Source organism: Delphinapterus leucas, chromosome 20, assembly GCF_059928025.1.
Source record: "Delphinapterus leucas isolate spDelLeu-1000000601 "Yukka" chromosome 20, BTC_Dleu_Yukka2, whole genome shotgun sequence".
Lineage (NCBI taxonomy): Eukaryota > Metazoa > Chordata > Mammalia > Artiodactyla > Monodontidae > Delphinapterus > Delphinapterus leucas.
In genome coordinates this window covers 41,914,951-41,942,245 of record NC_143148.1, presented here as the reverse complement: position 1 = coordinate 41,942,245, position 27,295 = coordinate 41,914,951, and the positions used below count along the sequence as shown (strand labels likewise).

The window sequence follows — 27,295 nt, the reverse complement described above, 5'->3', positions numbered from 1 at the left end:
AAAAAAAAAATCCTGCCACATATTATTCTAGCTGGAAAATGGAAGGGGTATGTGCCCTCCCCAAATCAAATTGAATAAATTTTTAAAAAAGGAAAGGAAAAAAGAAAAGAAAGGTACACCAGCATGTCAAGCCAATGAAGCTTTTCTTAGATAACTTGTAAATTAGGGGAGCTCAAAGTATTAATAGTTTGGAAAAGAAAAACCTGAAATATCTACATCAATCTATCTATATGCACACCAAACCATTATCTTTGGGGTGGGGTGGGGGATTTCCAGAAGAAGGACCGATTAATACCCTCTTTGCTCACTCATGTAGTGTTTGACTGTTACCAGCATGTATTAATTTTGATAAATTTTAAATAACAAATAATTTAAATAAAATAAAACCAAGTTATTGCATATCCCACAAATAAAAAGTACTAGAGGAAGAAAGGTAACTTTGTCACGGTTAGAGCACAGGCTCTGGAATCAGAGTCCTGGGTTAATAAACTCTGGCTGCATTACTTACGGCTGTGCGGCTTCGGGCAAGAGTCTAAACCCAATTTTCCTCAACTGTAAAATAGGAACAGTAACAGCATCTGCTTCACAGTCTTGTTATGGGGATTAAATAATGCAGGGAAAGCATTTAACACAGGGTCTGCCATTACGATGCAGTGAATTTAGGAGGGCTAAAAGTTGAATCAGGAACGCTGATAACTTTCCCAACATTTCTACTCCTTAAAAACTTAGAAAGCAAGCTGTGTGAGTCAGACCCCAGGTCAGAGGTGGGGTCAGCAGTCATTCCGCCCGTTTTACCTCTAGGACGAAGTCAAGGCACTGATCTAAACGCCTCGAGAGATCAGCTACTATTCCTTTTACATCAGACCCCTTTCTGAGTCTCAAAAGGAGGCTACGCATCCAGATGGATCAAATGAATCGCCAAGTTCTCGAGGTGAAGACTGGACGAAGAGAGGGGCTGATGAAGGAACATCCTTTCCCATTTCACCCCAACCAGGAAAAGCCCTCCTGGGTCGTTAGTTTCCGAAACTGCCAAAATTAACGCCCTTTGTGGCTCCTCAATAGCACCCCGACCTCAAAAGCCCTTCTCACCGCGCTTCCCTTCTCCCGCCAATACCCCTCTTGGGGCTCATTTTCCTTCCACTAGTTCAGACTGTCCAGTTCTGTGTTCCTGGCCTCAGGGTCCGCGTAACCTTGTTTCTCCTTCTCCATTTTAGACTCGGCTTCTCTCCCTCAATTTCTCGCCCTCCGCCCCAGACTCCGCAGTTACTTCAGTTCCTTCACCTCTACTTCACTGTAACCCTTCCGCTTCAGTAAGCCCTCCTCCGCCTCAGAGACCGCTCCTCCACCGCCGTTCCCCACCATCTACCTCATATTCCTCTGCCTCCCCCTGTTTTCTCCCCTCAGCCTCTAACCCCAAGCTCCCGATCCAGGCCCTCCCGGCCTGGCCCTACCGGATTGCTCCAGGGTCAGCGCCCCCAGGCGGCGGATGCCCTCCTCGTCCAGCTCCCACTGCTCCGCCATTCCCGCCCACCTGCCCCACTCCGCCGCTCACCTGTCACCGCCCGCGAGGCCGCCCGGCGCGCGCCAAGCCCCGCCCCACGCCTCCAGGCCCCGCCCTGCCCCGCGCGCCGCCGCGCTTCCGGGGGCCGTTATTGCCCGGGTCACGCTCCTGCCCACCCGCCTCAGGACCGTAGACCATGGTATGGAGCCCGCCCTGGCGGGAGCCCCAAAACCGCTAAAACTGCGAATGGGTGCGATGTGGCGGAGGATTAGGGCTGTGGGGTTAGGAACCTGACTCTGGGACACGGGGTGGATATAGCCCCAGCTTTGAAGGGTTTGGGGGCTAGTTCTGAGGAGTCAGAAGAGAGTTGAAGTGTTATATAGCTCTGAGGGTGTGGGGGACGCCAGGTCTGAAGGGTGGGAGTGTTCTTCTGACGCGGTGGTCTCCATATCTCTAGTTCTTGGGAATGTTGTCTCTGAGGCAAGGCGGTGGGCGGGAGGGTGACCGTGGTGGGTGTGGGGGGATCTGAAGGATTGGGTTGGAGGGCAGCTCTCTGAGGCATGATGGGAAGCTCCAGATATAAAACGTTGTCTCTGAGGAGTTGAGGTCCTGTCTTTTTTTTTTTTTTTTTTAATTTTATTTATTTTTGGCTGTGTTGGGTGTTCGTTTCTATGCGAGGGCTTTCTCTAGTTGCGGCAAGCGGGGGCCACTCTTCATCGCAGTGCGCGGGCCTCTCACTATCGCGGCCTCTCTTGTTGCGGAGCACAGGCTCCAGACGCGCAGGCTCAGTAGTTGTGGCTCACAGGCCTAGTTGCTCCGCGGCATGTGGGATCTTCCCAGACCAGGACTCGAACCCGTGTCCCCTGCATCGGCAGGCGAATTCTTAACCACTGCACCACCAGGGAAGCCCGAGGTCCTGTTTTTAGAGCATGAGGCAGTTCTAGTTCTAGAAACTGATTTGGAAGGAGCTCCTCTGGGAGAGAGGGCTCAGTGTGGAAAAGAGAGATACCCTTTGGGATGGGGTCAGATGACTATGCTGGGGCTACCCCATTTCCTGCAGTCAATCTGGCAAGAAGCCTTTTGTCCTTCAAGTACTACAGGCCCCCAGCCTGTGACTGAGGGCTCTTCCCAGGCCGGGGTAGTTCTGCGCTAACCAGCTCCTGAGCAGTCTTTGGGAAGAAAACTCTGGAAAGCATAACCACATCCTTAACCCCAACCCTCCCTCCAGCAGGCTTCTCTTGAGAGCCCACCTGTGGATGGGCCATGTACCTGTAAGAAGGAGGCAAACTCTGTGGCAAGACCTCTTGCCATACCCTATCTTTAAAGAGGAACTGAGACCAGAACTGTGGCTCACCTTCAAGGAGCAGGTTTTATTTGGCACCCAAAATATGCACACTTGGGACACTTTCACTGAGTTCTCAAGCAGCCTGTCACCTTTAAGGAGAATAGAAAGCAAAATCAAGAGTCCTTGCATATTTATGCTTTCTGGTCTAGGTGGGGTCCTTAGTTACCCTCAGCTTGTCATGTTCAGCCTTACCTATGTTTAGAAAGGCCAGGACTTAAAAGTTTAGATTAACTCACTAGATTGGCTTTTCCAGCTCTGCTGCTGTGAGTCGTGACACCATTACAGTTTGTAATCTTTCTCTTCATGTCCCTTTTAATTCTTCTAGCCTCAAACGGGCCATGTATAATTGTTTTTCTTTATATCTGAATATATCAACAAGGCTTGTTAGAAGAGAACCCCACCCCCTTCTTTATTGCATGCATTTATTTTCCTAACTCAGCTGTCAAAATAGGAGATGCAGATTTCTGTTGGAGAAGTGGGCTTTTCCTGCCTTGAGAAACCACCTCTTATTTTAACATTCTTTCCCCCCACCAACATTTTAATACAAATTTTGAAACATTCAGAAAGTTTGAAAGAATTTTACGGTGAAACTATATACCCACCACCTAGATTCTACAATGAATATTTTGCTGTAATTATTTAATTACATATCCTCTATCCATCCTTCTATCAATTCATCTTAGCTTTTGATAAATTTTAAAATAAGTTACAAATATTGGTACATTGCACCCCAATCACTTCAGCATGCATAATGTTTACCTAGAATTTGTTAACCTAAAACCATCAGTTTTTTTTTTACCAGCAAAACAGGTTTATTTGGGAGCAGTAAAGAACTGCAACTCAGGACATGCAACCAGGGTGAACCACATGCAAGTCGGGTAAAGCAAAAGAGGAAACTCTTTTATAGGGAGAAGGGGAAGTTGGGAGGGGCTGTTATAAACAAAAAAATCCATTGGAGGAAACTGGGAGTTTGAAGTATAGTGACTTTTCATTGGCTGAGTTGTGCCAGGCAAGGAGAAAAATCTTTCTTCCTCCTGCTGGCCAATAGTAAGGTAGTATCACCTCCTGCTGGAGCTTTGAGTTATGTCTCTTCCGTTGGATCTTTTATTGACCTTGAGTGGCATGTGTGTGAGAGCTCCCTCTTCTGGCCTCCTGACTCCATTTTAGTGAGGCTTCCCTTTATTTTCACAAATTCAGTATTGTTTTGTGGTTCTTTTTTAGGTAAAATGTTACATACTATTTACGACTCTAAATTTTTTATAAGAGTAGTGCTCCTTGAGTGTTTTTTTCTATTAATATAATTTATTATAACAATAGGCCACATGATCATCTCTAGTGACCAGAATATGGTTTTGTTTTTTTTTTTACATCTTTATTGGAGTATAATTGCTTTACAATGGTGTGTTAGTTTCTGCTTTACTTGAGTGTTTTTTTTTTTTAAAGTCTGATACAGATTGTGTGTTTGATATCTTTCTGCTTTTTTGTAGTGTTGATAAGTTAGGTCATCTTGAAGCAAAATGGACAATTTGTTTATGAATAGATAACCTTCAACTTTTAACAATGAACTGAGGAAGGTTAATGATCTTTGCTGCTTTTGTATATATAAAAAGGAACCCACAGCATTCAGCCATCCTGCCATGGCCTTAATAATGTAATGTCTCTGCAGGTATGATTCCAAGAGAGCCCTGACATATTCAGTGGGGAGGGGAGCACCTCATCATAACTCTTTCAAAAAGAGCTTTATTAAGATATAATTCACATACCTTTCAATTTACTGTTTTAAAGTGTACTATTCAGTGGTTTTTAGTATGGTCACAGAGCTGTACAGCCATCACCACAATCAATTTTAGAACATTTCCATCATCCCAAAGAGAAATTCCATACGTATTACTAGTCATTTTCCATTTCCCCTCCAACCTCCCCAGCCCTAGGCAACCACTAATCTATTCTCTCTCTCTCTAAATTTGCCTATTCTGCACATTACATATAGATGGAATAATATGTGGTCTTTAGCATCTGGCTTCTTTCACTTTGCATAATGTTTTAAGGTTTCGTCTATGTTCTAATGTGTATCAGTACTTCATTCCTTTTTATTGACAAATAGCATTGCATTGTATGAATACATTACAGTTTGTTTACTAGTTCATCAGCTGATGGACATTTTGGTTGTTTCTACTTTTGGGCTATTATAAATAATTCTTCTATGAATGCCTGCAGATTTTGCTTGCAAATTTGCCTGCAAATTTTGTTTGGTTATAGGTTTTCATTCCTCTTGCGCTTATATCTGGAAATGGAATTGCGAACCATGTAAGAACTCTGTGTTTAATGTTTTGAGGAACCACTGAACTGTTTTGCAGAGCAGCTGCACCATTTTACACTCCCATCAGCAGTGTATGAGATTTCTAATTTCTCCAGTCTTTGTCAACGCTTGTTATTATCTTTTTTTTTTTTTTTTTTTTTTTTGCGCTACGCGGGCCTCTCACTGTTGTGGCCTCTCCCGTTGTGGAGCACAGGCTCCGGACGCGCAGGCTCAGCGGCCATGGCTCACAGGCCTAGCCGCTCCGCGGCATGTGGGATCTTCCCGGACCGGGGCATGAACCCATGTCCCCTGCATCGGCAGGCGGACTCTCAACCACTGCGTCACCGGGGAAGCCCATTACCTATTATTTTGATTCAGGTCATCCTAGTGGGTGTTAAATGGTATCTCATTGTGAGTTTTGCTTTGCATTTCCCTAATGACTAATGAGGCTAAGTATGTTTTCATGTGCTATTGGCCATTTGTGAATCTTCTTTGAAGAAATGTCTATTTAGATTCTTAACCCACTTTTAAATTTGGTTATTTGTCTTTCTATTATTGAGTAGTAAATGTTCTTTTTACATAGTCTAAGTACAGATTCTTTATCAGATAGATGATTTGTTCCATTATATGGGTTGTCTTTTTACTTTCTTGATGATGTCTTTTGAAGCACAAATGTTTTTACTTTTGATGAAGTTTTATTTATTTATTGGTTTGTTTATTTATTTATTTCACTTTTGCTTTTTGTATCTTATCTAAGAAGGCATTGCATAATCCAAGGTCATGAAGATTTTGTTTTCTTCTAAGGGTTTTATATCTTTACCTCTTATTTTTAGGTTTATTATCCATTTGGTGTTAATTTTTTGTATGGTGTGGGGTAGGAATCCAACTTTTTTTTTTTTTTTTTTTTGCATGTGGATGTCCAGTTGTCCCAGCACCATTTTTTGAAAAGGCTCTTCTTTACCCATTGTCTTTTCTTGTCTCTCTTGTCAAAATTAATTAACCATAAATGCAATGGTTTATTTCTGGACTCTTAATTCCGTTTCAGTTATTCAAATGTCTGTCCTTGTGCAGTAGCACACCATCTTGATTACTGTAGTATGTTTTTGTTTTGTTTTTTTTGTTTGTTTTTGTAGTATGTTTTGAAAGTGTGAAGTGTGAATCCTCAAATTTCATTCTCCTTTTTCAAGATTGTTTTGATTATTCTGTGTCCCTTGTATTTCCATATGAATTTTAACATCAGCGTGTCAATTTTTGCAAAAGAAAAAAAAGCAGTTGGAATTTTCATAGGGATTGTGTTCAATTGTACAATAGATCAATTTGAAGAGTATTGCTACCATAACAGTATTGTCTTCTGATCCGTGAACATGGGATGTTTTTCCATTTATTTAGGTGTTTTAAATTTTCTTTCAACTATGTTTTGACGTTTTCAGAGTACAAGCATTGCACTTCTTTTGTTAAATTTATTCTTAATTACTTTATTCTTTTTGATACTGTTGTGAATGGAATTGTTTTCTTAATTTCATTTTTGTGTTGTTCATTGCTAGTGTATGAAAATACAGTTGATTTTTTATATTGATCTGTACCCTTCAACCTTCTTGAACTCATTTCTAATAATTTATTATTATTAGATAATAAATAAATAATTAGATAATAAATAATCCTGCATTCCTCAGGATTTTCTTTATGCAAGATCACATCATCTACAAATAGAAATAATTTTACTTCTTCCTTTCCAATATGGATGCTTTTTATTTCCTTTTATTGCATAGATCTCTTTTCATTTTCCCTTTAGGAGGAGGCTGGTATGCCTCATGAGTCAGCAGAGGATTTGTTTCATTTCAATGTCGGGGGCTGGCATTTCTCAGTTCCCAGAAGCAAACTCGCGCAGTTCCCAGACTCCCTGTTATGGAAGGAGGCTTCAGCGTTGACCTCTTCGGAAAGCCAGAGGCTGTTCATTGACAGAGATGGTTCCACATTCAGGCATGTGCACTATTACCTCTACACCTCCAAACTCTCCTTCTCCAGTTGTGCAGAACTGAACTTGCTCTATGAGCAAGCACTGGGTTTGCAGCTGATGCCTTTGCTGCAGGTAAGATACTCTTGTCTTCCAGGAGTGGTGATCAGTAACATAGGCCTTACATCACTAAAATATTGTGTCCTTTTATATATTCGTTGCTGAGATGATCCTCTTAATGAGGAAGTGTGATGAGTTAGATAAGGTAATAAACGGAACACTAGAAATGCATGTTCTGAATAAAGGATTTCATCCTGACTGTGCCTTATCTATGCTAGCAGCCACCACAGACCCAGGATAGGACTTTCCACGGCCTGAAAGGGTGTTCTTGACTCTTGGAAATCCTAGCTTAAGCTTCTTCTTTCTTTTGTTGTTGAATTTTAAAAGGTGGAAACACTAGAAATTGTAGGATTTTCTACATACACTGTGTCTGAGATTTAAAATCTAAAAGACTTGTCAAGAACATTACTTCTTGGGACTTCCCTGATGGCCCAGTGGTTAAGAATCCTCCTGCCATTGCAGGGGACATGGGTTCAATCCCTGTTCCGGGAAGATCCCACGTGCTGCAGAGCAACTAAGCCTGTGCGCCACAACTGCTGAGCCTGCGCTCTAGAGCCCGAGAGCCACAACTACTGAGCCTATGTGCCTAGAGCCCGTGCTTCAGAACAAGAGAAGCCACCACAATGAGAAGCCTACTCGCCGCAACTACAGAAAGCCCGTGCGCAGCAACGAAGACCCAATGCAGCCAAAAAATAATTAATTAATTAATTTTAAAAAAAAGGACATCACTTCTCACTGCGCCTGTTAGGTACACAGTGTTCACTTACAGCAAAGTAAAACGTCCTCCAAACTGCAGAATCTTTCATTTGTCTTCAGTTCTCTGTTTTCCAAGACTTCTTTTCTCGGTGTAAGAGCTTTAAATACCTTTACTTTTAAACCATCATAGTATCACTGAAGAACATTACCTTCTTTCCTAATTTTTCTCCAGACTACAGAAATCATTTCTGTGGTTTATCTTAATTAGTTTATTCTTAGTTTTTGAACAATGATATTTTTTTAACCTGGAAGAACTAAATATTATGACTGGGAAGGACCATTGGCCATGCTCCATGTTAATCCTACTGTCTGGACAAGGTGTTGTTTATTCTGTCTTCACGAGCGCTGACTGACAAGCCACAGTGCAGCTCAGTGCACTATGAACTATGCCTCTCCAACACCTCATAGAAGAGAATTGAGGTAGACCATGCATATCTGGGTCATATGGGAATGAGAACATTTCATAATGCATATTTTTATGGACACTGTTTACGAAATCAGTGTTTTCTCTTAAAAGGTATTATACATTTGGAAATCAAAATCTTTAACATACTCCAGTGCAAGTTGTTGTATATTCTTTTCTTTTTATTTTTTTTAAAGTTACCTACCCGAAATAAAAATTTTTTCAACTATCCCAGGAACTGAGTACTAGAATTGCTTACAATTGGCTTTTAAATCACTTAAACAGCCCGGATTGTCAAGATGGCTGCTGATTTTTTTGGGGGGGCGGTTGCACCACACGGCTTGTTTACTGACCAGGGATCGAACCTGGGCCCCTGGCAGTGGAAACGCAGAGTCCTTACCACTGGACTGCCAGGGAATTCCCAAGATTGCTAATGATTCTATACCAAAGCACCATTTTGTGGGGAAAAGGAGGGAGTCACTTGCAGAAAATCAAAGAGATCAAGGCAATTTTTTGAAGAACCATTTTAAAGAGCACAAGCCTATTATACAGTTTATCAGCCCTTTAATTCCTTTGATGTCCTTACTTCCCAAATTGAAACAAAATATATTTGGGAAGCAACTTCTAAATGGGAGGTAACAACTCAGAAGCCAATGAATTGGTCCAATTCCAAAGTTCCAAGTTGTGTGAGCAGTAGTATTTGAGGAATCATATGGATCTGCCTCCCTAAAACAGACCAAAAAATAAGTGCTTATGTTTTGGAAATGGTGCTCTAAATAAACATTTAAGCCGGCCCAGCTGAAGTGGTATTTATTCGTTGAAGCAGGGTGTAAATATAGCTGGAGAATCAACAGCAATCTCAAGCAAATCAACAACCTCACTCGTTTCCATCGCTTTCCCCACTCCTAAGGCCTGTCCACATACTCAGGTTCTTGCCTAAATGTACAAACATTTTGCTTGGAGAAAATGGAGTTTGCCAGTTCTAGTCTAAAGACCCTTCTCAGGCAGCCCACCTTAATGCATTCAGCCAGTATTTATTGAAAGCACTGTGGTTACCAGACATTATTCCTATGGGCTTTAAGGAAAACATAGGATAATCCAATAAAAATATAATATAAACCACATATGTGAGCCACATGTGTAATTTAAATTTTTCTAGTAGCCACATTAAAAAAAAACCAAGTGAAATTAATTTTAATAATATATTTTATTTAACCCAGTATATTTAAATACTGTCATTTCAATATGTAATGAATATTTTAAAATTAATATATTTTACATTCTTTTTATGTACTAAGTCTTCAAAATCTGATGTGTATTTTACACTTAAAGCACATCTCAGATTCAGACTATCACATTTCAAGTACTCAATAGCCATATATGGCTAATGGCTACCATATTGGACAGCACATATCTAAATTGTTCTAACCTGTTAGTGCTGCTCACTGTAGAGTCCTTCAGATTTAGCCCCTAGCAATAAAAATGGGACTTTGCCTCCCACTAACTAAAGTTCCCATGCACGCAACAGGAGGCATATCCTACACAGGATTATCTATAATATAGTAAACTTTGTTGGAAAGCCATATAGGAGCCAACAAGTAGAATGAGATGGGAAGCTTCTGGAGGACAGGTGCCTGAGCTCACACTGCTGCTCTGCTCTCTACCTTTCCTCATCCCCTCACATCCCTACCCTTTATCTCTCCCGTCCCCCAGCCCCGTCCACCTGCCCACCCCACCTCCCCCTGGCCTGTAGCTTTGGCCTTCAAAGGGCACGCTCAATACCTATTATTGTCTTGATTCTAAGTGTAACATTTATTGTGTATTGAGCACTAATCACAGGCCAAGCACTGGAGCTATAGGCATAAACCATACAGCCATACAAGGTCAGATAGAGGTGTGTGCTATGAAGAATAGAGCAGTGTTTCCTGTGTAATAGTGAAGGAGGATGGCATTTCTGTATTCTAGAACTTCTTGTGGTTTCAGAATGTGTTTATATGATTTTCTTTTTGTATGTATAGTTTTTATTTATTCTGTCAGTCACTGCCCTCATAGTACTGGAATTTAGTTGAAAGAATAAAGCATTTACATCTAATCTGCTTGTTTTGTAATGTACTGATGTGTAGTATGTGGTAAGGAGATAGCAAGTGACTGAGGCCAGCTACTCCTTTAGAAAGAGTGGTCAGGGCTGGCCTCATTGACAAGGCAACATTTGAGCAGAAGACCGAATGAAAAAGGGACAAGTCATGCAGGCGTCTGGGAAAGAGCTTTGAGGCATAAGGAACGACAAACACAAATGCCCTGAGGTTAAACGAGTGACTTGGGAGAGGCAGACTCAGCAGCCATTGTCAGGTGCAATGAGAAGTAAGGAGATGCCAGGGCTTCCCTGGTGGTCTAGTGGTTAAGACTCCGCGCTTCCAGTGCAGGGGGTGTGGGTTCAACCCCTGGCTGGGGAACTAAGATTCCACATGCCATTCAGTGTGGGAAAAAAACAAAAAAAGTAGGGAGATGCCAGAAACAGATAAGGTCAGAGGAGGCTATGGACCAAATCTTGCAGAGTCTCACAGGTGACACTGAAGACCCAGGATCTATTCTAAATGTTATAGGTACCTCTCGGAGATGTTTAAAGAAAGAAGTAAAATTATCAAATTTAACATTTTAAAAGATCATTAGACCTTGGGTTAAGCAATGTTTTCTCAGGTACAGCATCAAAAGCACAAGCAACAAAGGAAAAAATAGATGAATTTTGAATTTCTTCAAAATTTTAAAATTTTGTGCTTCAAAGGACACCATCAAGAAAGTAAAAAGACCACACACAGAATGGAACAAAATATTTGCAAATCACATATCTGATAAGGGACATGTATCCAGAATATATAAAGAACACTTACAACTAAACAACAGAAAGACAATCAAATTTTAAAGTGAGCAAAGGATTTGAGTAGACATTTCTCCAAAGAAGATATACAAATGGGCAATAAGCACATGAAAAATGCTCAATATCATTAGCCATCAAAGAAATGCAAATCAAAACCATGATGAATTACCACTTCACATCCACTAGAATGCCTCTCATCAAAAAGACAGTAACTGGTGTTGGCAAAGATATGGAGAAACTGGAACCCTCATACACTGCTGATGGGAATGTAAATTTGTGCAACCTCTTTGGAAAACAGTCTGGCAGTTCCTCAAAAAGTTAAACATATCATTATGACCCAGCAGTCCCACTCCCACGTATATACCCAAGAGAAATTAAAACCTACAGGATGTCCACACAAACACTTGTAGACAAATGTTCATAGCAGCATTATTCATAATAGCCAAGAAGTGGAAACAACCTGTATGTTCATCAGCTGATAAATGGACAAACAAAATGATATATCCATACAATGGATTATTATTTGTCAATAAAAAGGAATGAAGTACTGATACACGTAACAACAAAGATGAACTTTGAAATGTTATGCTAAGTGAAAGAAGTCAGACACAAAAGACCATATACTGTATGATTCCATTTATATAAAATGTGCAGAATACACAAAGTTAATAGGGACAGAAAGTAGATTAGTGGTTGCCTAAGGCCAAGGTATGGGGTGAGAAGGATAGGGTGAGCAAAAATAGGCAGTGGACTGTAAATGGGTACAGGGTTTCTTTTTATCATGTTAAGATAGATTGTGATGATGGTTGCACAACTCTGTAAACATACTTAAAATCATTGAATTGTATAAGTGAGTAAATTTTATCTTTATATATAATATAAAACTTATTCACATTAGATATAATATGAAATATATTTCAATAGAGCTATAAAAACATCATTAACTTCTGGCTTGACATTAGACCTGGAGTCAGCAAACTATTTATATCCCATGGACCAAATCCAGCCTACTACCTTTTTTGTACAACCTGTGAGCTAAGAATTGCTTTTACAGTTTTAGATGGTTGAAAAAAATCAAAAGAAAAATATTTTGTGGCACATAAAAATTATATGAAATTCAAATTTCAGTGTTCATTAACAAACTTTTATTGGAACACACCAAGTTTATTTGTTTATATATTGTCTATAGCTGTTCTCAAGCCACAATACAGAGTTGAATAGTTGCAACAGGGACTATATTCTCAAAGCCTAAAATATTTACTATCTGGCCTTTTACAGAAAAAATTTTGTTGACCCCTGGCCTAGACTCTACTGGGGCAAGGGAGGAGCAGGAAGACAAGTTAGGAGGCTCCTGAAGCATTCAAATGAAAGATAGTGATGGTTTGGCCTAAGGTGGTAATGGTAGATTTAGAAGTGTTCAAATTCTGGATATGTCTTGATGACAGAACTGATAGGGTTTGCTGATGAATTGGAGGTAGAGTGAGAGAGAATGGATAACTCCTCTGTTTGTATCCTGGGCAATCAGGTGAAAGATGTATTCTGAGGTGCAGGCTCAGAGGGAAAAATGAGGAGTTCGGATTTGAATGTATTAAGTTTGAGAGGCAAGAAAATGGTGTTTGTTAAACATCCAAGTGGTGATGGGGAGGAGGCAGCCAGATGTATAGGTGTGGAATTCATGGAAGCAGTCAGGTCTAGAGACATAAATTTGGAGTCATCAAAGTTGGTATGTAAATCCATGAGCCTGGATGCTTAGGAATGTCATATCTTGTTCACAGGGGAGATATAAACTAGTCATTACAGGTCTGTACATTAATGTCACAGTGCTTCCTAGGAACTTCTGTGTAATTTGGGAAGTCCCCTTTGTGTAAATGTAAGCTGCTCCAAGCCTCTCATGCTATCAGCTTGGATGGGAGTCATAGCTGCTACTGCAGAGTGTGAAATTTTTCTTCAGGGTAACTCACAAGGGTTCAAGGTTCATGGCAGACTGTTGATTCCCTTTCACTTGCCCCCTTGAAGTCCACTGAGGACTTAGTACGTTGACAGTATATGCTGCTTGCGTTTCCTTTTTCATTGCCTTCTGAGGACTTCTAAGTTTGGAAACTTAAATCGTTCCACCTGTGAGTGTTCGGCTACCAGCAAGCAACCCAAAAATGCCTGCATTCCTTGTGCTCAAGGGAGCCAGAGAGTTTTTATGTTGATCACACAAATGATGCTTTTAAGAAAACAGACCACTGACGAGTCTCACATTTCCTATTACTCATGATGTGAAGACAGATTACCACTGTGATCTTGTAAAGGAAGGTTATGTAAACAGCAGATATTTATCCCAACAGTGTAGCTCATCTGTGGATATGGGTAAGTGGACAGCTCAAGTGTAAGTGCCTTGACATGGCATCAGGGCTCCTCACAGGACAGCCCATCTGCTTGTCCTGACTCATATCCCAACACATATACATACCTACATGCATGCATGGGCACATACGCATGCACATATGCGCACGCACACACACACACACACACACACACACACACACACCCCTCAGTGTTCAGGCATGTCACTGAGCACCCTAAATGCTTTCTCTCCACACCTTTTCACTTGCTGTTCCCTCTTTCTAGAATGCTTCCCCTTCAAGATTTAGCCTAAATGAGGCCCACTGGAAGACTAGCCTGACATTTCCAGGTAGAGTTTTGCCTCTCTGCTCTCAGATCAGTGCTAATTCTGTTGAGACCATGTATTCATATGTCTTTCTCCCTCACTAGCTTGTATTCTTTTCATGTTCACATTCCCAGCATCTCAGTACTGGGCCTGTAACAGGTGTTTAATAAATATCTTCAGAGAGAACATTGAATGATATACCCAAGATGACCTGTGAAGGCTGAATCTACTTCAGGGTGAGGGGGCCGGAGCTGGCAGTGGAGGGGCAGGTTTGAGACGATGATACGTGTGTCTTATTTGGCTTGTTTGGCTGATAGCAGCTGTTCTGAATATCCTTTTGTTCTACCGGCCTTGCTTCCTTTGAGCTTCCAAGTGGTGCTGGCCCTCCTTGTCTTTACAAAGCAGTTGGAGATTTGCAATCTCCCCCAAGCTCTCTTACCATCACATTCCTTCCAACAGTCCACATCAGAGCATAAGGCATCTCTGAGCACTGCTGCTGCTTTGGAAAACCTCCATTAAGTCCCAAGGCTCTGCCAGTAGGGCATTTGTCAGCCATCTTTTGGCAACCACATACACACACACACACACACACACACACACACACACTCGCCCCTGTGCCATCAGTCTTATGTTCCATCTGATTGACATATTTTTTCACTATTATCTAGGCCGAAAGCAATATCAGTTATCCTTGTGCTAGCAAGTAGCCATTTGAATTCAGGTCTGTATTTCCCTAAAGAAATCCTCCCTGTAATAACTTTCTGGGTCATAATATATAAAGAGTAAAAGTACTAGAAGTAACATTCAGGCAGAAAAAAAGGGAATTGAAATCCACAGAAGACCAGCCACATGCTCTGTGGCAACTTCAGTCAGCAAAGCCAAAGGACAGCTGGAAGCATGGGCTCTCTGAAGTGCTCTTCACTCATTCATTCATTCATTCCACAAAAATATATTGAGATCCCACAGACACTATTGTGGGTGCTGCAAATACAGCAGAGAACAAAACAGGCAGGGTCCTCCTGGCAGACAGTAAATAAATAAGTAGGTGTTATTGAGACCAACAAAGCATTTTGAAGGGGTTAAGGGATGCTTCCCGTGGATTCTTACAGCACCCAAATGGCTTCCCATGAGAAGAAGCCCTTGTATTTCTAGAAATCAGAGCAAGAATTGGCTGAGAAAGTTTAGAAAAAAACCTAGTTGAGGCTCCTGGGCCTAATGCTTCCAGCATGTCTTGAGTGGCAGGAATTGCGATCTTTGTAGATTTACTTGTTTGTGTGTTTTGTTTTTTTTCCTTTTCAAGATTTGTCAAACACACCTTTTTTGGGGGAAAATGGTACTGCTTACACTTTACATTAGTGGAAGTAGCAGGAAATGGAGATTTCATTTCTATAAATTAGATCATTCTTCCCTCAACTAGCACATCTCTCAAGCTAGTTGGACTCTCATTACTGACCCGCCCCAAAGGACACACCTGGGTACCAAAGAGCACCTCCAAATAATGCATCTAGGTCCATCCTCAAACAGGTTGTTCTCCCAGGTAGGGATTTCCCTCCCCCAACATGTCGCCTCCCCAGTGGCTGATTTAGAGTTGTTCAAGGGCACCACTGTTTCTTCCACTGAGAATCTCGGGATTTGAATCTGCAGATAAAGTAAATGGCAGGTTCAGGTTCCAGTGATTCGGTTAGCTTAGGATAGGCTTGGAATGATATGCTGTCTCTTTTAAGCTCTCCCTAGTTTCACTTCCTTTTCATGCTTCTTCACCCAATGTCTTTCAATCCATTACTGATCAGACCCAAGCTGAGCCCTTTCTTCCTGTCATCCTGTCTCCATCTCCTTCATCCCTGTCCTTCACCCCATTAGATCTTCCCTCTGGACTCCAGCTCCCAAGTTGGAATTGCTGCCTCCACTGTCCTCTGAACTCTCTGGTCTCTGCCCATTGTAATCCTGAGCTGGCTTTTCCTATGGTTTTGGATTCTCACCATCTTTCTCAGTTTTTATGAGTGCAGTCTGCTTCTCTGCCAGCTCCTTTTGGCCCCCCCATGTCTCATTTTGCTTTTCATTCCAGAGGACTCAGCTCTCCAGCCCTCCATTTTTATGCATTCTTTCATTCAACACAGCGGTTCTGAGCACTTACTACATACTAGGCTCTAGACTAGAAGCTGGGGTTGCATCAATCCAGTCCTTTTTCCAGGAGCCTCGGTAGAGGGGGACGGACAGGCCTGAAACCAAGCCACAGGCTGAGATAGAAAAGTTTGCAGGGGTCTCTGGGAACAGAGGGGGAGGATGAACCACTCTGGCTGGGGGAAGCTCCAGGCTCTTCAGGCAGGGAAGGGAGGAGAGCGGTATTTTGGGAAGAGGGAACAGCATACATAAAGTTGAGGAGGTATCACTGAACATGGTGTGTCTTTGGAGTTTTATGCAGTTAATGTCACAGATGATGGGGTGGAGACAGAAATAATGGTGGCAGGTGAAGCTGGAAAGGTAGTTTGAGATTTGACCACTAAAAGGAAGGAAACTAACATAATATTTCCTTTAATCCTTACAACATCTTCCAGATTTTACTGTCTCCACTTTGCATGTGAGGAGCCTGAGGCTTGCAGAGGTTAAGTGACAAATGGGAGGCAGCTGGTTAAGAAAAGTGGTTAAGAGCACAGGCTCTAGCATCCTGAGTTCCAGTCCTAGCATCTCCACTTACTTGGGGCACTGAGTCCTCTTTCTCTTCCTGGATCTTGTTTCCTATTTGCTAAAAGAGAGTGATAGTACTAGAGCCTACTTTGTGAGTGGGGGGACGTTATGAGGATTCAGTTTAAAAGTGCCTGAGCAGTAAATGTTAGCTCTTAAGTGTCAGAGTCAAGATTGAAACCCCAGTCTGTCTGAGTTCAAGGCCCTTGTATTGCTCGTGTATACCCTGCTCCTGGTTCTTGATTGTGAAGGAGCTTACGTGCACTGCTAAAGAGAATTTGGACTTGATCCCATAGGTAATGGGGAGCACTGAAGATTTTTAGGATGGGGAGTGGTTTGGACTCATTTTCCTGTTTGAAAAATCACTGAGTGGAGAGGGCCTGGGGACAAGGAGACCAGGACTGGGGGAAGGGAGAGGAGAGAAGGGGTGGTGCCAAGAGCAGAAGATGGAGTCCTAGGACTTGCTGGCTGACTGGGTGGAGATGGTGTGAATATCATTCAAATCACAGTCCCTGCTTTGAATCCTTCAATGGCTTCTCTTAACCAGGGGATAGACTCCTCATCCCAGCTGACAGAGCTCTTCACTCTCTGGCTCTTATTTACTGCTCTGAATTCACCTCGCACACTCCCTCAACCTCCATACACCTTAAACAAAGCCACATTCAAGGCAGAGAAGCAGGTGGATGAGCATATATCCCTACCTACTGTCCCCCTGACCCTGTCCTGTCCCTTCTGTGCACAGTCACCATTTTCCTTTCTTTGCCTCACAGCACAAATACTGCCAGGCTATTATCCCTCACCTTAACTCAATAATCCTGCCCACCCACTGATACAGAATCTGTTCCAGCCTCTCAGTAACCTTCCTGGCACCTCATTTTTATTCCTTTTTGCCCAAGACCAACTACTCCCTCATACGGAAATCAACCTCTCACTGATTTTCCTCCTGAGAACGGCTACAGTTTGACATAGAAGCTAAAGTCGTGTGCAGTCTTGAGCAAAGAGGGACAAGAAAGCTTGGGTCCCCTTCTAATGCTGTCGAAAGAAATCCCAGAGTTCCTGGAGGTCCTGAAACTTCATAACTGATGCTGCCTCTTATCTCAGTATATGTAAACTGTGGGATCCAGGCACAGTATCTGACTGTGGCCCTGGTGTTGTACAAGTATTTCTCAAATGAATGAATGACAGACTCACTTCTGCTGTTTCACGCATGCACTGTTCTCCTCCATTGTCAGTGCCAACAGGAAAGCACTCCACATGACCCTGCCATTGTCCAGTCCTTCCACAAATCCATCAGCCCCCCAGAGTGGGGAAGATTACCCGCTCCAGTCCTCTCCTTTTACAGACCTTAAGCAGTTGTGAGGGTGCATTTTATAGCCATGGCCACCAGAGGGCTCTTCTCAAAGCTCAGGATTCCCTTGAGCAGCTTCACAAGAGCTTCACCTGTGTAGCTAAGCAGGTTCTTTTATCAGTTTCTTACTGCATCTGAGGTGTTCTGTCCATTCTGAGGCTCTTAGAGAAAGAACTGGTCATGTGGTGCCTTTAGAGGACTACTTTTCTAGCTATTTCCAAAAATTTCTTGGGAAAATACTATTTTCTTCTAAGCAAGGGACAGAAAAAATGGGCTTGATGTTATGGTAATCTGCGCCCTGTGCAGGACTTTTTAGGGAGGGTAGGTCCCTGAATGTGGGCAGCATGAAGACTCTACTCTGGGCTTCAGCCCAACCTAGCTGGGGTACTCCATTCCAGCCTCAGCCCACCCCTGGTCACCTGCTCCTTCAAGTGGAGAAGCTGGACTTGGAAGACTGCTTGGGCAACTCACAAATCCTTTGACTGCAACTGTCTCATCAGCAAAGTGGGAATGCAAACACCACATCTATCTCAGAGAGCTGTGTCAGGGTAAATGAGCAAATGTAGGTAAAAGTGCTTTGAAAAGTGTGATGCTCAGTGCCACCTCCATTTCCCTACTTAAATAAATCACATTCCAGGATTAGGATGAGCACAAACAATAAGCAGATCACAATTATAACAGGTCAAAAGGGTTTCTGAACTCTTGAGGAGAACTGATAGCAGAAAATCTCAAGTTTTTAATTATTAAATATAAATTACTCTTAAGATTGCATAAGATAAATTTCTATCAATCAAAATTATAATCCAGAAAAACTGTTTCAAAATCAGAAAAGAAATAGTCATTGATATTTTGAATATCAGCATATCATCTTATAGACGTACATTTTTACATTTTTGTAAGTGACTATTTCAAAACATTTTACCAAAGTAAGTCACAAACTATTTTTCCTGGTATTTTACCCTAGACTTGGTAGATAGTTACTTGGTTTAAAATTTTCAAAGCAATAATCTTCTTTATCTCACAGACTCTAGATAATCTGAAGGAAGGGAAATACCATCTACGTGTGAGGCCTGCAGACATACCTGTTGCTGAGAGAGCATCTTTGAACTACTGGCGAACATGGAAGTGTATCAGCAAACCCTCAGAATTTCCTATAAAGAGCCCAGCCTTCACAGGTATAACCACAGGCTGACCTTTTCTGAAGCCCAGACCAGCTTCCCTTCTCACTCTAACAGAAGTGGCTTCAATCCAGAGAGTGCCCTGATTTCTGAACTAGTTCTGGATGATTCCTCTACCTTCCTGTCATCTCCTTTGAGCTTGTACCTGCCACATGCCCTCTCCATGACTTCTTACTCACTGGAACTAAACATCCTTCTCCATGTTCATTCCCCTGCATGCTGGTTTCACTTGGGCAAGGCTGGGCTGCATTCCACCCCGTCCTATTGGTCAGGGCACTCCACCATACTTTCAAGTCACCTCTAACCACCACACAAGGAATGTCTCCAAATGATCACTGTCTGGTGGGTGCCTTGCAGCATAGATCCACCTACCTGGGACACCAGAATAGCCATTCATGATTATTGATGGGTTTTGAGCTTTCGGGAGAGTCAAAAGGATCTATTTTATCTGTAGGTCATCCATTTTATCTGTGGTTGGTTTGATCAATTCAAAAAAAACAAATAGGTAACCAGTATGAATTTAATGACTGAGTATATAAGCCAAAATTTCACATGTCCCACTGCCCTTCACTGCAGAAAACTAGATTTCCATGCCCTGCTCCCCACCACACTTCTGCCAACCTAGGGTTACATCTGAAAAGAGTGAGTGAGAAGAAGGAGGTATATGGCAGGGACCATCTCTGGGGTGATCTCTTCAGCTTCCTCTGGGGTCCCTGGGTTAGTGAGAGCCCTGCCCACTTCTGAGAGCCCTGGCCTCTGGGAGGTGGTGACGCCCCTCTACATGTTCTCCTCCAGGCCTACATGATAAGGCACCTTTGGGACTTATGGATACACCACTGTTAGACACAGAAGAGGACGTGCACTACTGCTTCCTGCCCCTAGACCTAGTGGCCAAGTATCCAAGCCTGGTAACTGAAGACAATCTGCTGTGGCTGGCTAAGACCGTGGCCCTCATCGAGTGCGAGTGCAGCGAGTTCCGCTTCATTGGTGATTGCTCTATCTGGGGGGTTGGGGGAGGGGGAGTGGGGGGAGGGGGGTGGGGTGGCAGCAGGCTGATAGGACCCATCCACCCCTCCTAACCCCACACCACTTGGAGGCCCAGCATGGGGCTTAGGGCCTCAGGAGCTTCCCTGGGCAGAGCTGGTGGATGCATGACAGAGCCTTCCTGGAAGCAAATGGATTCCCAGCATTAGACTCCCACTAGCCTCAGGGCTATTTTATTCCCTGTTCATTTTGGAATGGCCTGGGTGTAAAGGAGCACTGGAAACTAGCTGCAGTGGTGTCATGGGCCACAGGAGTTAGTGTAAAGGGCAAGACCCTGAGCTGGACTCCAAACTACTTATCTCTCTGCCTTTATGTATCCAACTGGGCTCTAGACCTCAGTTCCTCTCACCATAAAATGAGGGAATAGGGTTGTTTCAAAGGATGGTCCCTTCCTCCTCTCATTTCCACTAAACTCAGGATAAAAGGGAAGAAGGGTGGATGGTGAAATGTTCCCCAGAATCATTGTAGAATTGTCCACCTGAGCTAGTGGCCTAAGGAGGGATGAGATCTTCAAGCCTGGACAGAAGAGAGCCTCCCTCCTCCACCAGGACAGGCTCTGGTGGGGTGTGAACTGAACTGATTCCAAGATGCTGCTGCTGCCTATATGAATAGGGCAGGAAATACCCCAATTGTACTGGGGACCAAATGCCTGGAACCCCAGCCTTTCATAGTCACAGTCACCTGGAAAGTTGTCTATAATGTGCTTCTGAATCTCCAAGTTGATTCACACAGGACAGTAGCATTGGCTCCATCTCTGCCTCCCACACTGCAGTCCAGGCAGGGAAAAACTGCAAGAGCCACCTGCCAACCCAGGCTCAGCCAGGCCCTTCCTCTCTAAGTGGCAAGACAACCCCCTCTTTTGGAATGACCTGCTCTTGGGTTAAGACTCACAGGGTAAGTCTCAGGGCCAGTGTGTGCTCACCAGGAAGGCCTGGCTTGGGAGCCCCAGGCCAGCCCATGGGAAGCCACACCCACGGACTCAGACACAGGAAAACAAAGTAATTTGGGGTTTTTCACCTTGAAAACCACAGACTGAAAGCTAATCTAACCAGGTATGTTTAGAAATTGTTTTGGAATAAGGAGCCCCTAGGATAAGTTGTAGCACCAAAAACCTGCCAAAACCTGGACCTGCAATTAGATCAGAAATAACCTTGTTAACCCATTTTGTTTCCTTTTGTTTTTCAAGTGAATTTTCTCCGCTCACAGAAGATTTTACTACCAGATAATTTCTCCAACATAGATGTGTTAGAAGCAGAAGTGGAAATTCTGGAAATCCCTGAGCTCAGTGAAGCTGTGAGGTTGTACCGAATGAACATGGGTATGTCACCAGGGGAACCTTGGCCTCCCCTTGACATCCTGGGGCAGTCTGGGCTTTAGCCAGAAAAGCCAAAAACAAACATCTTCCCTCCCACAACCACTCTGGGCTTTGGGTGGTAGTGAGAGAAGCAGGTGTTCTGGCTGACTTAGAATCTGAGAAGAGAAATTTCAGTCTGAAACCCAGTGTGCCCTCTGTCTGCTCAGTCTTGCCACTGACCTGTAGGTAGCTCAGCCCAGCCTGGGTGGGGAAACCGGGCCAGAGTGTCCAGAGGAGGGAAGTTGGGCCTAAGGCCCGGCTTCCCAAGGTCAGGGGAGGTCTGCCCTCCTTGTGGATGTGTCAAGCAACTGGGAACTTGTAACTAACCCCTACCTGCCACTCCCATCCTTCCTCTTCCAGGCATAGCTGGAGGGCGTGGGAAATTCCCCATAGGACTTCAGTTATCCCACACACACCCCAGTTCCTTTGTCCCCCCTACTTCAAATCCCTGGCTGCTGTGCCTGTTTCTGCCTGCTCCTGACACTTCCTGACCCTGGTCCAGGCCTTCAAGTTCCCGGCCCAACCTCATTCCAATTTGCTCCTCATATTTTTTATTTGCCTTTCACCATCCCATTTCCCAAACCCTGCATGTCTATGGAAGCTACTGTGCATGTTGCAGGAGCTAGCTACCTTAGCGTGGCCTCAGCTGGCATTCTGAGAATATATAGAACTGTCTTGCACATGTGAAGTTTGGCCTTCATGTCACCAGATATTTATTCCATGGGAATCAGACTTTCCCTACTTTTAGGCCAGCTCTCCCAGACTCTTCCCCAGGCAAGTGGAGTCCTATCCTATTTGGGGGTAGTGGCATCCTGCTGCAGGTCCCAGGAGCCTGTCTTGGGATCTTACAACCCACTTCAAAGGGTGTAAGTTCAAACCTCTCCCCCAAAGACTTCTGTTCCTTCAGAGAACATGGGTCAGAGAGATGAGTAGACCGGTGCATGCTGCACAAGAGCTATGTGAAGTTGGAAGGGAAGCATGCCTGTGGACAGGCTCTGTAAGCCATAAAGCAGCCCCCAAACACAAAGCATGTTTTTTGTCTTTTATAAAGCACCATAACTAAGGGAAACAGCTCTCGTAGCCTTGGAAGTAGAGGCGCTCTCAAATCTCAGCTCTGCCCCATCTAGCTTTGGTATTTGGGGCAAGGTTCTTAACTGGCCTCTCAGGACACAGTTTCCTCATCTGTGATAAGAGGAGAGTACTACCCCTCTTGTAGGATTGGAGATGACCCATGAAAATCACCTGGCAGCTTGCCACTGGCCCACTGTTGCCACTGGAACAGGGTCCTGTAGACTGTGCATTGTGCCCACTGCAGGAGAACAAGGTTTCACCCATGAGCCCGCAATTCAAATATCCAACCTGAAAGTAACACTACACAGTGTGTCTCCAGGGAAAATTCTGCCCAAGAGTGATAGGTACTGTGAATCCGGGAAGCCTGTAATGCACATTAGGTTCAATGCTGTGGTTGTCATTCTTTACCCATGGATAATTAGAGCAGAGTTTGGAACTAAGGGAAATTCCTGCAGAGGCTGGGGCCAGATGGCTGTTATTCTGAAATTCAAATGTTAGTGATACAGCTAATTAATCTACCCCCCATACCCACCCCGCCTCTCAACAAATAGTTTTGACCTCTAAACCTGACTGAATATAAGAAAAACTATACTGATTTCGAGCGGATCCAGATTTGGCTGTGCAAGGAAATACGTTTCCTCAAAGTCTCTTTAGTTACTGATTTAAGGCAGCAGTAGGAAGCAAGACCCAAAGCTTCCAGTACAGTTATGACCATGAGGGATCTAGGAGTCACCCCTTTCTCTCTGGCACAGGTGGCTGTTCCCGGACCTCCTGTCCTCCTCCAAGCCCTGGGAAGGGGGGCCGTGCAGCAGGCCTAGAGTCTGTGAAGCCACTGTACATGATGACCCTGGGTCTGCTTGTCAAGTACCCAGACTCCGCACTAGGACAGCTCCGCATCGAGAGCACTCTGGATGGAAGTAGACTGTACATCACTGGGAACGGGGTCCTCTTCCAGCACGTTAAGTAAGGCCCTCCTCAGAGCACAGCTTGGTCCCACTCAGGCTGAGCTTTACCTTTCTTGAGGAACCAACCTGGGGCCCTGCCCATGAGCCAGAGATTGTGTCCTTGGGGACAAAATGATCATTTTAGCCACTCCCACTACCCACACCAGCACCACCAAATTTGGGCCTCGGAGGAGAGGCCTGGTGCCAAGGTATAATGTTCCCAAGGTTCAAAGGTCTCACACTGTTTCATATTTCCATCCTCTGTGATCTATTGCTCTGGTTCTAGCCCTGTGCTAGGTCTGAGGTGACCAGGCCAATCACAACACTTAGGGTGCTGGATAGTCCCCCTCCTTCAAAGGTCCTCCCCACAACCCTTGGGAGGCTCACTGACACACAGAAAGAGCCAGGGGTGAGCCCCCCCGCAAGAAGCAAGGCAAGGCAAGCTTCCTGGAGGAGGTGATACCTGGCCTCTGCCTTGTGGGATGAGCTCAGAATGTTCCCATTAGCGCAGGGGCATGGATTCTAATCCTGTTTTTTAAATTAATTTAATCAATTCGTTAATTAATTAATTTATGGCTGCGTTGGGTCTTCGTTGCTGTACACGGGCTTTCTCTAGTTGTGGCGAGAGGGGGCTACTCTTCGTTGCAGTACATGGGCTTCTCATTGCAGTGGCTTCTTTTGTTGTGGAGCACCTGCTCTACGCACGCGGGCCTCAGCAGTTGTGGTGCATGGGCTTCAGTAGTTGTGGCTCGCGGGCTCTAGAGCACAGGCTCAGTAGTTGTGATGCATGGGCTTAGTTGCTCCGCGACATGTGGGATCTTCCCGGAACAGGGCTCGAACCCATGTCCCCTGCATTGGCAGGCGGGTTCTTAACCACTGCACCACCAGGGAAGCCCCTAACCCTGTTTTTTTTGGGTTTTTTTAGATATTTGCCATGTATTTCTTCTCAGGTCTTTTTTTAAAATTAATTAATATGTATATATATTTAACATCTTTATTGGGGTATAATTGCTTTACAATGGTGTGTTAGTTTCTGCTTTATAACAAAGTGAATCAGTTATACATATACATATGTTCCCATATCTCTTCCCTCTTGTGTCTCCCTCCCTCCCACCCTCCCTATCCCACCCCTCCAGGCGGTCACAAAGCACCGAGCCAATATCCCTGTGCCATGCGGCTGCTTCCCACTAACTATCTACCTTACGTTTGTTAGTGTATATGTGTCCATGCCTCTCTCTCGCCCTGTCACAGCTCACCCTTCCCCCTCCCCATATCCTCAAGTCCGTTCTCCAGTAGGTCTGTGTCTTTATTCCTGTCTTACCCCTAGGTTCTTCATGACATTATTTTTTTTCTTAAATTCCATATATATGTGTTAGCATACTGTATTTGTCTTTTTCTTTCTGACTTACTTCACTCTGTATGACAGACTCTAGGTCTATCTACCTCATTACAAATAGCTCAATTTCATTTCTTTTTATGGCTGAGTAATATATATTTTTTATTTTTGGCTGTGTTGGGTCTTAGTTTCTGTGCGAGGGCTTTCTCTAGCTGCGGCAAGCAGGGGCCACTCTTCATCGCAGTGCGCGGGCCTCTCACTGTCGCGGCCTCTCTTGTTGCGGAGCACAGGCTCCAGACGCGCAGGCTCAGTAGTTGTGGCTCACGGGTCCAGTTGCTCCGCGGCATGTGGGATCTTCCCAGACCAGGGCTCGAACCCGTGTCCCCTGCATTGACAGGCAGATTCTCAACCACTGCGCCACCAGGGAAGCCCCCTAATCCTGTTTTATAGAAAGGTAAACAGGTTCAGAGTAGGGCAACTCTCTTAGGCTCACTAAATACACTGGTACCAAAACTAAAGATAGAAGTGGGTTTTCCTGAGCACCTGGGGAGAGGGTCAGCCAACCCCAAACACTGTCTTACCCCAAAACTGTCATTTGTGGCCCACACCATCCATTTCTCCCGGAGATGTCCCACCCCGATGTCACAGGCACAGAGGGCAAAGACAAGTGCCTTTGGAGGTGCGGGGTTTCCTGGGCATACAAGGTATCAGTAATCTCCCAAACTGTGACAGGCTGCCACCTAGTGACTGAGATGTCTTGGGCAGATATTTATGGGGGCAAAAATGGAGTGACTGGGCCCTGGCCTGGATTCTGGAACCTGAGACAGGGCTTGGAGGCTTGCAATTAGTCAATTTAGAGGGCTTTGCTGAAATAGGTCAAACTCAGCTGCAAAAGGGTGAGCCTATGTGTCCAAGTATACCCCCCTATGAGACGTCATCAGAAACCAGTTAAGGAAATGATGTTAGTGGCCACAGGCTTGAGTTAGTGTAAGGGCAAGACATTCTAGACATGGAAGGTTGACAGGCTGGACTCCCTTGGGGTACAGTGCTGAGGCTCTCTGTGACAGACCTTTCCTCTGGGCAGGAACTGGCTGGGGACTTGCCGGCTGCCCCTGACTGAGACCATTTCTGAGGTGTACGAGCTCTGTGCCTTCCTGGACAAGAGGGACATCACCTATGAGCCAATGAAAGTGGCTCTGAAGACTCATCTGGAGCCGAGGACTCTGGCACCCATGGATGTGCTCAGTAAATAAAGAAGCTTCTCAGTTTGAATTCAACATCAGAGGAGGGTCTAGGGGATCACAGAGGAAAGATAAGGCTGGCTAGAACCAGGAACTGTAGATGGAACAGAAAAGGAAAGCTAGACTAACATCTGTGGGTTTCGCCTAAAAGGAAACTTTCCTGTTAGGTGACCCCTCCCCACCCCAAGCCCACAGGTAGCCTCAAGTAGTCCAGGCTGAGCTGTGCAGACTGACCCAGTTGGGGGGCCACATGGGACCCCAAGGGCATGCCTGCTCTGGCTCTGGGAGCCGATGCTATGCCCATTTGGTCCTCGCAGCCATCCAGGGAAGAATGATCCCTGGGTCCATTTAACAAAAAAAGCAGAGGCTCTGGGAGGTAACTTGCTTATATTACTAGATCATGGTCAAGCTGGGATTTAAATCTGAGTCTAAAGCCAATGTTGTTTCACCAGCTGCCTATAACTGTTTCCTAACAAAAAGTGTTTTAGATCAATTTATGCTATATTACTATCATTCAGCAACATTCAGTACTTATTTGAGCACCTACCATATACCAGGACAGTAGATAACACTAGAGGTACAGAAGAGAGCAAAACAGACTCAGTTTCTATCTTCATGAGGTTCACAATCTATATACCTCTTGGTTATATCATCTATTTATATACCCTTCATTCATTACAAAGCTCATTAGAAACTGGTTCTTAATACAGAACAAAGCCTAAATCTAGTCACCCCAGGAAAAGGGTCATGAGTTCATCTTCCCAGAATAAAGCCCCATTCTCCAGACATGCCTCGAGGCTTGGTCTCTATAGAAGTGATAGTGATTTGATGAGACGCTGGCTCTATGATATATGCCAAACCATAAGCACAAACATACAGAGGGACTCCTAGCTCCGGTCTGAGTGGCCATGTGGAAAATTACACACCCAGCCAGAAACCAGAAGCAGTTAGCAAGGTAGGTAGAAAGGTACATTAGCCAAGCTTTCTTGGGAGAGGTGGGCCAGGGGAAGAACAGCAGTGCCCTTGGGGTTGGTGGCCCTCCCCCAACCCAGAGTCACCAGCTGACCCTCCAAGCTGCTATTGACACCCAGGAAACCATATGGTGAGCCACAGGGAAGGCCTGAGGAGCAGAAAAGGTTGATGTCAGGGATTTCTGCTGCTTCTCAGACTAGGCAACAGAATATGACT

The 27,295-nt window shown here is 44.2% G+C and overlaps 2 protein-coding genes across 2 annotated transcripts in view; one reads left to right on the top strand and one right to left on the bottom strand.

The window, feature by feature from the left end:
• The window catches only part of LRRC36 (leucine rich repeat containing 36), a 45,769-nt gene extending 44,229 nt beyond the window's left edge, over positions 1–1,540 (bottom strand). Inside the window, 1 exon segment of the mRNA XM_022583467.3 lies at positions 1,452–1,540. Coding sequence (XP_022439175.2) covers positions 1,452–1,521 — 70 coding nt within the window. The 5' untranslated portion in view covers positions 1,522–1,540.
• Positions 1,541–1,622: 82 nt separating this feature from the next.
• The window catches only part of KCTD19 (potassium channel tetramerization domain containing 19), a 34,032-nt gene continuing 8,359 nt past the window's right edge, over positions 1,623–27,295 (top strand). Inside the window, exons 1-7 of the mRNA XM_022583478.3 lie at positions 1,623–1,700; positions 6,938–7,234; positions 18,964–19,114; positions 19,913–20,104; positions 21,348–21,479; positions 23,339–23,549; positions 25,951–26,111. Of these exons, the coding sequence (XP_022439186.1) occupies positions 1,698–1,700; positions 6,938–7,234; positions 18,964–19,114; positions 19,913–20,104; positions 21,348–21,479; positions 23,339–23,549; positions 25,951–26,111 (1,147 nt within the window). The 5' untranslated portion in view covers positions 1,623–1,697. The remainder of the gene's footprint in view (positions 1,701–6,937; positions 7,235–18,963; positions 19,115–19,912; positions 20,105–21,347; positions 21,480–23,338; positions 23,550–25,950; positions 26,112–27,295) is intronic.